The sequence below is a fragment of the Aulonocara stuartgranti genome (assembly GCF_965226115.1).
Source record: "Aulonocara stuartgranti genome assembly, chromosome: 7".
Classification (NCBI taxonomy): Eukaryota; Metazoa; Chordata; class Actinopteri; order Cichliformes; family Cichlidae; genus Aulonocara; species Aulonocara stuartgranti.
In genome coordinates, this window is record NC_138945.1 from 56278345 (window position 1) to 56290456 (window position 12112).

Genomic DNA, 12112 nt, shown 5'->3' on the forward strand with positions numbered 1-12112 from the left:
AGTAGATGAGTGTGTGTTCTATAAACAGTTTGGCTCCCACTCTGTAAGTGCTTTAATTTTGATGGGTGTAATAATGTGCCTCTCTGTCATGCAGAGTGTCCCGCTGGTACATTTGGATATGGTTGCCAGCAGCTATGCGAGTGCCTGAACAATGCTACCTGTGACTATGTGACTGGAACATGCTACTGTAGCCCTGGCTATAAAGGCATCCGCTGCGATCAAGGTGAGAGGTGATTGAGATGGCCGAGGCTTTACGGGGTATTATCGCTCAAACACAGATGTGTATGCATTGTTTAAACGACCCACTTTTTCTGCTTTCTCTGTAGCAGCTCTGATGATGGAAGAGCTGAACCCATACACAAAGATCAGTCCAGCACGAGGCTCCGAGCGCCAGTCGGCAGGGGCTGTCATGGGCATCATCTTTCTCCTCCTCATCATCATGGCCATGCTTAGTCTGTTTGTGTGGTACAGACAGAGGCAGAGGGACAAGGGCCATGAGATCCAGCCAAGTGTATCGTACTCACAGGCCATGCACATTACCAACACTGACTACTCTCTGTCTGGTAAGAGTCTTGCATGTGCATTTTTCCATCACTTACAATATATGTAAGTGATGGGATATTACACCCCATGCAATATCACTAAAATGGGAAAAAATGTAAAAAGGTATCATTTTGCTTTTGAACCTTTCTGTGTGTAAATCCTCAGAGTGTGGCAGTACTGTCGCGATGAGAACCAGTGCTCCTGAGATCAGTCAGAGCCAGAACAGCAGCAGTAGCAGTGGCCAGTGCTTCTCCAACCCTAGCTACCACACCGTGGCTCAGTGTAATGTGGTCTCAACCATTTCCAGCAACTTGGACGGCACTCTGACCCTCAAAGTATGAACTCCCTCCAAGTCTTCACACAAAATTTCTAAATTACATGCTGCAGTACAAAATCAACACTACATTGTCTTTTTCTTTTCACAGTCAAACACGCTGAAGAGCAGAAATGGGTCTGAATGGAGGGCCTACTGCAACCTCAATGACCTGGGTCAGTTTTCTTCTCTCCCTTATTACATCGCAGTTCGTAGATCTGGAATTTGGACTTTACAGAGCCAGCAATTCAAGGGCAAAAGACACACGTGTCGTTCTCACACACCCTTTATTGGCGCTAACCTGCTGTGAATGAAGATGAACCAGGGGTCTCTTGTTAGACATAACCTTTGCTCTGATTTTGATAAGATATGCAGCGAAAGCAGTGGTGCGAAGATGAATAGGGGTCACTATGAGCTCATTAGTCCTCTTTCACTTCCCCTGGTGGCACATTTTTCTATGAAGGCTTACATTGGGTCAAACACTACACTCACATAGGCTGTGAACGATAGAAAATTAAGTGTGGCATTTAAAAGGAGCATATTAGCATTTCATAAATGGTTTATAACAAACTAAAGGGTAGTTTGATGTAAGCACATCAAAGTCATTTTTTTTTGTATTAATGGTAATTGTCAGGTAACCATTTGTAAGTGGAGAATAAGGTGTGGTGCACAGATAATGAATGACAGTGTGAGCTGTTGTAAAAATACTGTATTATTAATATTATTATTTTCTTTACTGCTTATGTCCTACTTTAGGCGCGCTGAACACTGTTGCAATGCATTCTGACCCTGAGGCGTCAACTGCTGCTGTTCTGTCAGATGCCACTGGTGTCCTAGAGATACGCACAAGGTGTCCTTTTTGCTTTGTTGCCGTGAAGTGCTGCAATATAAGATGCCAAGAGATAACTGGGCCCCTTTTTAAAGACTGATAAAATCCTCAGTAGGAAGTGATTGCAGTCCATGTCCCCTTTGGGAGCGTTTGTCTTTTGGACTTTGTTTTGCTTTATTTTCTATCACTGAATTCAATTTTGCATCCACTCCCTGGTTAGGCTTAGGCTTGCTTAACTTTAGAAAAGTGTGCACAGTCCTTTACTAGATTCAATACTGTATGTGACAAGTTTGGAGCGAGAAAGCAGTCTTAGTCTCGTTATAACCAAGTGGGTCATGCACAGACACCAGAGGACACCTTGTGCATATCTGTGAGATGCCAGCAGCTTTGACAAAAAGGACAGTGTTCAGCGCTCGGGGAATCACAATAGGTTGGATGTCCATTCAAAAACCTAATATCTATAATTAATTCTTTGTCATGCTTGACTTTAAAAGTCGGAGCCCCCATTTAGTTTATACGTACAAAGCACATCAATTATATTGGGAAGTCAAAAAGTGGTTTTTATTTACTGAGCTATGAACTGTTGTAGTCACAGTACTTGGCTTTTTCTTTTTTGTGGTATTTTGTTGTTGGCAGTAACTTATCACCATCATTTTCTTCCTATCCTTTCAAAAAATAAAAAAATAATAATATTTCACTATAATGAGACGTCGCCTGTCAACCTTCACACGTTCTGGGAATTTAATGTGATGTCTGACTTTGTTGTTTTGACATGTTTACAGATGTTCAACAGGGTGAGGCACAGACACAAAGAGGCTCCAGGAAAGGTAAGAAATGAATAGCAGGGACAGTTTGCTGTGTGCTGCATGCGTGTCTGTGAAGACCTATTCTGCATATGGAATCCTGTTCAGCTTCACTAGCAGCTAAATTACAAAATCCTTTTATGCTTAACAGCCCATATATCCATTTTCCCATTTGGGTCGTGTTCCCCTCTGAGACAGCTATTTCTCTGACCCAAAATCCCACATCCATATAGTCTCTGTAATTTATGTGAAAACTCACTGCACTTTGGACAAGATCATGGTGGGCTGAGGTTTTATTCCAACAGTAATTGCTCTCTATGGCTCCGTGCCTGATACGTCATTTTGTCTTCCACACTGTTCAATCGGTGGTGAATGTGAGAAACCCAAGGGTGTGGAGAGTGGTCTGAAGCAGCTTTGCTGCGGTCTCTAATGAGCCCTCTTATCAGTATGATGAGACTGTTATGGATGAGACGAGTCCTCCACTCTCTCCCCTTTGTACTCTGATTACTACGTACCACCATTAGTCACCTGTCCGAGACAAAAGAAGTTCAGCTTCTTGAGAATGGCAACGAGTTTCGCTTCCATTCTTCTGGTCACGCTCTGATACCAGCTTAAATTTTAGTCCTTTAATATCAGAGTTCAGTATGTACGCCATTGTTAAAAGTCAGTGGCAGGCACTTCATCTCTGTTGTTACTAAATATGTCCTTGTCTTGCGGCAGCTGCAGATTACATCAAGAGCTCCATGTGCAGCAACAGCTCCTGCTCCCTCAATAGTGAGAATCCTTATGCTACCATTAGAGACCCACCAGGGCTGGCTTGCAAGCACACAGAGAGCAGCTATGTGGAGATGAAATCCCCCTCCCACCGTGAAGTGCCCTTTGGAGGCACTGCCACCCTCCTGGGCAGTGCAAGCAGGAATGTCTATGATGTTGGTGAGTGCGTTGTTGGAGTGTTGTGTGTGGAGCTCAGCAGGGTCCTGCAGCTTATGGCCTCTCTGGTCATGTCCCATACTGTGATCCTGTACAGAATTTGTACGCCTTGATAAAAGAAAATATATGTGGTCTCTGTTGCATGTACCTCTCTGGTCTCTTTTTTTCCCTCAGCCTGTGCCTGACACTTTACCTTCTTATGTATCTCTCCCACTTTTTTTCCCCTTCCTCCTTCCCCAAACTGTGACAGAGCCGACAGTGAGCGTCCTGCAGGGGCCCAATGGAATGGCCACCGGATTCTCCCAGAGCCCCTACGACCTTCCCCGCAGCAGCCACATCCCTAGCCACTATGACATACTACCCATGCGTCACAGCCCCACGCACACACCCCCACCGCCTCCAGAAAGCCCCAGCTCTCTGCTCTAGAAGGAACGCTGTCCTCCGGGCCTCTGACTGCGTGCCGGCATCTGGGAAACATCCAGCCACCTTTCAACCAACGGCCCTCCCTTTGTCTCTGTGTGTGTTCGATTAGATACTGACATGCTGAGATGGAAGGACAGCCACAGCTCTTCTGGACCCTGCTCTCTTTAGCTCCCTCACTGGTGCCCATTCTATTGCCCAGAGAGAGGAAAGGGGGGAGATAGAGTGTCCCACACACCAGCGATCATTCACTCATTGTATTTTCTTATATAATTGATCACACAAACTGCTGGCTGGCCTCTTTATGGACCTGCTGAAGTGGAACAATATCTTTCCAAGCACCCTGTAAGACAGTATACATGGAGTGGGTGGACAGTTTATTTACCTGGAGAGAGCTCTCTTCACTCTGATTTTTAACCCATCATATAAGTTTACATTCAAGGACAGCCAAGCGTTTATAAAGTCCCCGCAAAACACAAGTGATTTTCTCCACAGGAAGGAAGGTTTAACAGCCTTCACCATATCTAAGCAGGCAAAGATCTGCTATGTATAGTGTTTATGAATTTTCTCTGTGAAGCAGCTGCATATCACAGCTGCCACAAAGTGCTTACGATCATCTACTCCGAAGTGAAGAAAAGCGCGGGCAAAGGTAGCGAAACCTCCACTAAATGTTAATTAAGGAAACTTTGCTGTGAGTGAGCCAAGTCTGAGGAAGCATGGATAAATAGTAAAATATTGTATTTGGGTTTTTTTTATTCACTGTTATCCAGTAACAATCACAGTTAATACTCATGTGATCTCTGTGTCTTACTAAAGAGCTTCTCTTAGTTTTAGTGTTAATGAGGCCCAGTGTATCTTGAAATGTATTCAGGTCATCAGTGTTCATGCATTTATTGCATTGCTGAAAGTAACAGTAAGTCTAAAGTTTGGATTTTTCTCCCCACACTAATGAAGTGATCTGATCTTGTGTTGTTTTGTACGTGAAAGCTTCTTCTTCTTTTTTTTTTTTCTTGCAAATGTTTTGGTTTACATCTTTTTTTAAAAATAGTGGGTCATAAGAAGAGTTTGCTTAGACTTTTTTTGTATTTATAAATCTAATTGGTTTTTTTTGGATTGTTTTATATTAGTGATGGTGTTCCTTTTTTTAAAAAAAAAAAAGTCTGTGTTATTCTAGCATAAGAAAAAAAATGAGCATGGATACCCGCTGATGTAGATAACACAATTTATCTTCTTGTGAAATTATCGGTGTCATTTTGTGAACTGTTTTTGAAGTCACTTAAAATGTTCTCACTCTCTCTGTCAAATTGTAAATTGAAAAAAGGGAGAAAAAAAAGGCTTTCACATGAGCAGTTTAAGACCCACAAATATCCTGTGCAGTATTTACAAAAGGGAATTATATGTTTAAAAAAAGAAAAAAGAAAAAAGAAAGGGAAACAAATCCATTTCTAAATCTAAAATTTATGTTTGTATCAGGCTAAAAGAGCATATTTATTTATTTATTTATTTATTTATCGAGATGAATTTGCTCATTCACTATGTGAATTCCATTTCACCCTATGTAGAAGCAATAACATGTTGACAATCGATGCACAGACAGCGTTTCATTAGTGCTGAACATTATCCCATCTTTGACCAGTGTGGTGACCAGTGGATCATAAACCATGTGACTATTTGACCTCCGAGGAAGGTTTTTCTAGCTGCTGTCATATCAAAGCAGGTTGTTGTTTTGGTACAAGTTTCAAATTAAATGCCTATTCTGCCATCAGAAACCCGTTTCAGTCAGGTTAATACCCTTAATGAAGGGTTCTGGTCTGGTGAACAACAAATCTTATCAGGTGGCTTAATGATGAGTCTTTGGGTGAAATTCATGAATAGAAACTCTGTTAAATCCTCCGATGTTATATGCTGTGCGCAGACTGAAGCAGAAAGGGGACAACTACATGATTTAGACCAGCGATAGGCTTACTCGCCACCGCAGGGCGCCGGCTGACCCGTCGACTATTTTAAAATTCACTGTATAAAATTGATTGAGTGGTCTCCACCGTTGCGGGGTGTTGCATGAAGGCTTTTAAACTTAACAAAACTTCAGATGCCCCTACTGATTGCGCTATCAGCTTGTCAGTTTTATTCATTTAATCTCATAAATTCTACTTTTTTATCATTTAAACTGGCCCCTGGCCTCCTGTCATTCTAAAGGAGCGACCTCCAGGCAAAGCAAGCTGATTTACACCATACGTACACTTCAGCTCTGCACAGCATGTAAATTTATCCGCTACACCACAGAGGAAAATGTTTTATCCTTTATTCTACCGCATTTATTGTACTTTCATTAGAGTTACTTGACAGCTATATAAATGAAATCACAGGAATTAAACATTTTCTTTTGAGTAATTTCCTGATCGACTGTGCAGATGAGTGAAAAACAGAAAAGCAGGTTTTTTTTACTGCTACTCTATGTGAAAGTGTGGAGCTTGTTTTTCATCTCTGACTGCGCCCAGGATCGCTGATGGTTGTAATTGATGCTCAGAAGTCTACTTCATGAACACGATAGGCTGAGATGATGACCTGTTGGAGTTAAGTAAAGATACACATTTTTGGAGCTGTTAAGTTTGTCTCAGTGCACGGGGTTTTTAAATAATTTACGCTGTTGGATCACCAAATACATTTAATATGACTAACCGTATCTGTCTATATGAAGTTATAGAAATAACTCTGTGTCTCTCAAGTGTAAAAGGCCATAGTGCTTGCTTTACTAAAAAAAAAGAGTCATAACTGTCATAATTACCGGAACGTGGAGAAATTGCAGGGTGTCGGGTCACTATTACAAAGAATTAAGGAGCGGGTTTTTTGAGCTCCACTCAATTGACAGCCGACAAACCCTGAGTGATGCCCCACGGAAAGGAAATGCAGTCACTAAGTCAAGGAACTAATGGACCAAATACAGCCGGGGACTTTAAAGAGAGCTAGAGTGGAAGAAAAGAAGCATAAAAGGAAGAGGTCACACGGTAGCACGGTAAGCACTTGAGAGATGTCGTTTCTTTTTTCTTCTTCTTTTTGGCTTGCTGAATAGCCTTTCCGAACTGAAATACTTTATGTGATTTCTCAGAGGTCAGACCATGTAGAGAGTTACAGACGGCAACAAACCTTCATTTGACTAAAAGCTGGACAGATACTGAATGCTTAAAAGTTCTGTGCGTTCAGATGCAGGTATCATTATTGCTGCTGGGGAGCGTGTGCTCTCTTTCAGCTGAGTCACTGTGACAGACAAAAAGAAAATGTTTCTAATTTCCAGAGTCTTGTTCTGCCACCTATATGAATATTACATCTCAGTGTAAAGCGTGCCATCAAATATGCAACTATATTAGTGGCACATTCGCTTCTGTCCACATCTGTTCTCCATTAATCCTAATTTAACAGTGTCAGCTGTCTCACGGGAAGTCATTTGTTTCCCTTTAAACTACATTTTATACAAAGTATTGAAATAATCTTCACAGTTGAACATATTTCTTCTCCTTTATTACTGCTAGTCTTTCAGTGGGCAGTTAAAACTTGCAGAGAACTTTTTGGACATTTTCACTTTGTTAACAAGAAGCACTCCAAGAGCACAAACCTCTGGCATGGCAGCTCATTCTCTGGGTAGTATTTACTTTTAGGGGAATAGTGTTGTATTCTGTATATATTCATTTTTCTTTTCTTTGTTCTTTTCAAACTACTTTAAGAAATTTGTTGTGCAGTAAAAATCAGAGAAGGGCAGCTAGACAGATAATGTAGGCGTAGGTAATGATCAATAAATCAAACAAGGTATTGATTTAGGAATAACCAGCTCGTTCTTTTTCTTGATAATACTTTCTTTTAAGATGTAAGAAAGGCAGATGTGAAATGTGAAAGTGAGGTCAGAGGTCAAATGTGACATGATATTTGGATGCAAACTGTAATGCCATATTTAAAATCCACGTATACCAGAATCATTTCCTAAATGTTACCAGTATAAACAAAGGCGGTACAGATTTAATGATGAGGTATTTGATGAAACTTTGAGGTTATTTGACTAGAGTAACGAGATATTTGTATATCCCCATATGTAATTCCATGTTGTCAATGCAAGCAAAAGCAGTACGAAGCATGGGTTTAAATAACACTGTATAGAATTATTATCACTTTGACCTGCAGTTTAATCTAACAACTGTGAGGTCAGAGGTCATATATGACATATTAAAATATTTTTACAGTAGTTTCTATATGTTGACACATCTCACTTATAAGGATAATTTTTTTTCTACGTTCTAAAGCTTTTTTTTTTTTTTTTTTATCATTTTCCGACTGATAAATCATTCATTCGACCTTGAAGACCTTGGTGGATGTAAGCCAAATTTTAATGGATTGTTAACATGACCCCACTCTACAACCCTACCACGTTTTATCAAAATTCATGCAAAGCTGACAAGATGACATGCAAATGCTACCAAAAACTACACACGACACAAACTCGTTGCAACTGGTTAAATGTGAGCGGTGTCATTGGTTTGATTCATATGTGTGCATATCTTTGGTCTGCATCTTACAACGTTGATAAATCTTGAGCTGAAGAACTTCAGGGCTTTTTTCACTTTCTAATGCAGTCCTAAGGCGTACACCTTTCTGGTGCATTTGCCTGTCAGCTCTATCTCTCGCAAAAGCTGTTTTTCACAGAAGCTGTCATAGAGTGGGGAGGGAAGAAAACATCTACATGTTCTGAAAAGCTGCACCTGGATGCTGACCACGCTGCTGCAGAATAACCTGTCACTTTCACTTGAGTCTGACATCAGCTGTTGAGAGCCAGGGAATAGATTTATGTCTGCATGAAGCATTTGAAAAGAGCGACACACAACAACTTCTGATAAAGTTTCTATTTTTCCTGGTGAACTTCTGATAGCAGGATCAATTGTGGTGTGATAGCGCTCTCATTTAAGTATGCACCATTTGACTGCACTCTGCTGTGGCTAAATCCATAGCAGAGCTCAGCTGCCGATCTTTATTGTGGTCACGTCCTGCTACAGGAACTGTGATTATCCATCAGACCAGAGCTGGATCTTTACTTAATGCACAATCACTATTCATCCCAGTGAGGTTGATCATTTTCACTCCCTCTGTGTTTGTATATAATTCAGATGAAAACCAACCTTGACACTTCTAACACTGCTCAATAACTAAATAAGCCTGTTAACAAAGTAAAGGTGGGAAAGGAAATGACATAAGATTTGTCTAAATCAACTGGTGAGACCTGTTAATGGAGAATTCTATGAGAACAGATGTTTCCATATGAGTTCAAAGCTCAAGGTTTAAAGAAATTACTATTTTTATGGAGACAGAGCAACCACATTACTACAACCCTGCGAGTGCTCAAGGCTAGTGAGTCCTGCTATGTAATGTTGCACCTCGGTCTATAATGCTTTTTTTTCACAGGTATTGGTTGAACTAAGGAGATTTACCCTAGAGTTGAACAATCTCAGTCATAAACTGATTTTGTGCTAGGCCTGCTAACTGTGGTGAACTCACAGATGTGCAGTTGCACTTTTTAATTTAAGTGTTATTAGGTACTCTTTGCAGAAAGATCATCATTAAATTTGTATATTCAGATCTAAATTAATTGTATTTCAAAAAGATCTCATGCAAGATGTTTCATCAGCAGCAGTTTAACATAGTATTACAATTACATAAGTGCACCTCCTGGAAAGGATTTGGAATGAAAGATCACTAAATTGTGGCTGTAGACTTAATTTAGACATGGTTAGGTCATTATTACTAGTGTGGACTGGAGACATTGGAATCGCCCTGAGGTTTACATACTCACATGTGCCTCAAAGACGAGCAGAAAACGGAATGAAAATCAATACCTGCGGTTCTTGCAATTACACATGTTGACCACCAGGAGGCAGCCGAGTGCTGGTGAGAGCGGCATTGAAGTAATTCTGCCAGTCACAAGTAAGTGCCCAAGTTTTGTCTTTTTATTCCGGTCTACAAGGGAAACAATACATCCGCAATAAATATACACCTTGCAGAAACAAGATGTGTCACGATTCACTCTATGATTTTAGTAGGTCGCTGACACGTGGTTCCATGGTGTAATGGTTAGCACTCTGGACTCTGAATCCAGCGATCCGAGTTCAAATCTCGGTGGGACCTGAAAAGTTATTTTTCTTTAATTCTCGTTTTTATTGTAAAATGTCTATAGTTTAACACACAGGATTCTTTTTAGGTCTATCAATACTTATAAAATAGATTATAATATATCTAATATCTATCGTTTCAGCTTACTAATGGGAAATTACAAACAATCTCCACAGTACGAAATAAATCCTTTCTCCTCCGTTTATATTTCAGTTGCAGAAGGTATGCAATATTTTGACTCGTTCACTATTTACATGCACTCACACGTTGCAAGTTTTCTTAAGAGTCTGACGTGCATATATTTGTAGAAAAACATAAATCATTTAAAAAAACACAGTTTTTGAAAGTCTAAGTCAAATCACTGACTCACTTCCCAATTTTGTCAAGGGATTTTTCAACTAAAGAACACAAACTTTTTCCCTGATGGTCTGAAAAACTGTATACTTCTGAAAAAGTGTGAGTGAGTCAAGGAGCTGATTAGACTGGTGCTGCTGGCATGACCAGCTGATGATCAAGTCAAGGTGGCTTTATTGTCACTTCAACCATATACAGTTTAACAGTACACAGTGAGGCGAAACAACGTTCCTCCAGGAACCAAGGTGCTACATGCAACATAAATTTACAACATAATTTAACAGAAAAACTCTAAACTAGCTAACTAAGAGGCCTAGTTAGCTGGCTAGCAGAGACAAGACAGACTGACCTAACATAAATTACAACATAACTTAACAAAAAACTATCTAACTATCTAAGGATGACTTTTTTTTTTTTGATGATGACCCCTTTCCAAGCTTGAGGTGTAACGTAGAATTTTTCAACAACACTTTCTTGTCTAATGTCCTCCTTGTAATGATGTTCATTTTCGAAACAATTTTTAATCCTCTGGAGGATGTCATCAACAATAGTCTCATGCGATCAAAGACCAGACATCATTATATGGTAATTTCACCTGGATTTTTCTGATCTGATATTAAATAAAACTCTGTCTATTGCCTTTAATGCAAGGCTAACAAGGCAGACCAATTCACACTAATGGCTGATTTCAAAGCTCAACAATAACCCCAACACAGCTGGTCCCCCCCCCCCCCCCCCCCCCACACACACACACACTTTTTTAGCCTAGCTGTTATCCTGAATCAAATCAGAAAATGATAATCCTTTGAAATGTATTTGTTGCTCAGTCTGTTAGTCGTTTGCAAGGTAGGCTCATACATTAGGTTGGATAAATCACCCTTCCTTCCTTCCTTCCTTCCTTCCTTCCAGTGTGTAGATATTGCAATAACACGTTTTTTAAAAGAGTTGTTTTAATTTCTTCCCTCATTTTTTTTTTTTTTTTTGATGTTGTTGTTTTGGGTTTTGGTTTTTGTAATAACTCATCAGCTGTTGCCATGGATGCAATGTTTTCTTGTTTGACAGCAGCAGCGATCTCAGTGATTGTCAGCTTTGGAGCTTGCTTGTTATTTCATTGTGGGTAACACATACAGATACTTAATGTTCTGTTTTTCTGCTTTAGCCCTTCAACTCATACTGAGCTATTTGCTGAGATCAAGAAATGTCAGGTAATGTCATTCACGCTTCTGCAAAAAGCCCAGTATGACAGCTGTGTTGTGCTTTGACAGGAAGAACCTCACTTCATCTTACTTGAACTTAACTGTGTTTGTAACAACACATCTGATCTTGGATTGCAAGCAATTTATGTGAAGTCACAAAATAATTATTTAGTCTTCTCTAAAGTGACGGCGCTGCTGGTAACCAGTGCAGTAATAAATACTGTGTTTAGTCAAACCTGAACCTGCATCACTACATAGCTCTTTGGCAGCTCCAGGTGTTTGTGGGTGGGAAGCACCATCTGCTAAAAATACAAATAAATGCCTAGTCAAGGCCCACAGTTGTTTTTGTAAGTTTTTAGTTAACACTGTAGCATAACCATGAAGTTAAGAGCACAGAGCAGAGAATTTAGTGCAAGCTGACAGAAAAATGGTATGTAATATTCTCAGGCAGTTCGACTTAAATATCCGTTTGGACCGTTTGGACCTTTGTGATATATATATATTTTCATGCTAAACCAAAGTGTGATGATGATCATTTAGCTCTGAAGAGCATTTTGATTTGTTGAGTTTAATGACT

The 12112-nt window shown here is 40.0% G+C and overlaps 1 protein-coding gene across 7 annotated transcripts in view; it reads left to right on the plus strand.

The window, feature by feature from the left end:
- The window catches only part of megf11 (multiple EGF-like-domains 11), an 85462-nt gene extending 79327 nt beyond the window's left edge, over positions 1-6135 (plus strand). For 5 of the 7 annotated variants that reach the window (XM_082539031.1, XM_082539035.1, XM_082539034.1 and 2 more), the window contains 7 exons: positions 95-223; positions 327-563; positions 709-878; positions 969-1032; positions 2468-2512; positions 3209-3421; positions 3669-6135. In XM_082539031.1, coding sequence (XP_082395157.1) covers positions 95-223; positions 327-563; positions 709-878; positions 969-1032; positions 2468-2512; positions 3209-3421; positions 3669-3844 — 1034 coding nt within the window. In that variant the 3' untranslated portion in view covers positions 3845-6135. The remainder of the gene's footprint in view (positions 1-94; positions 224-326; positions 564-708; positions 879-968; positions 1033-2467; positions 2513-3208; positions 3422-3668) is intronic. The other 2 variants (XM_082539033.1, XM_082539036.1) reach the window with 2 other exon arrangements.
- The last annotated feature ends 5977 nt before the right edge of the window (positions 6136-12112 follow it).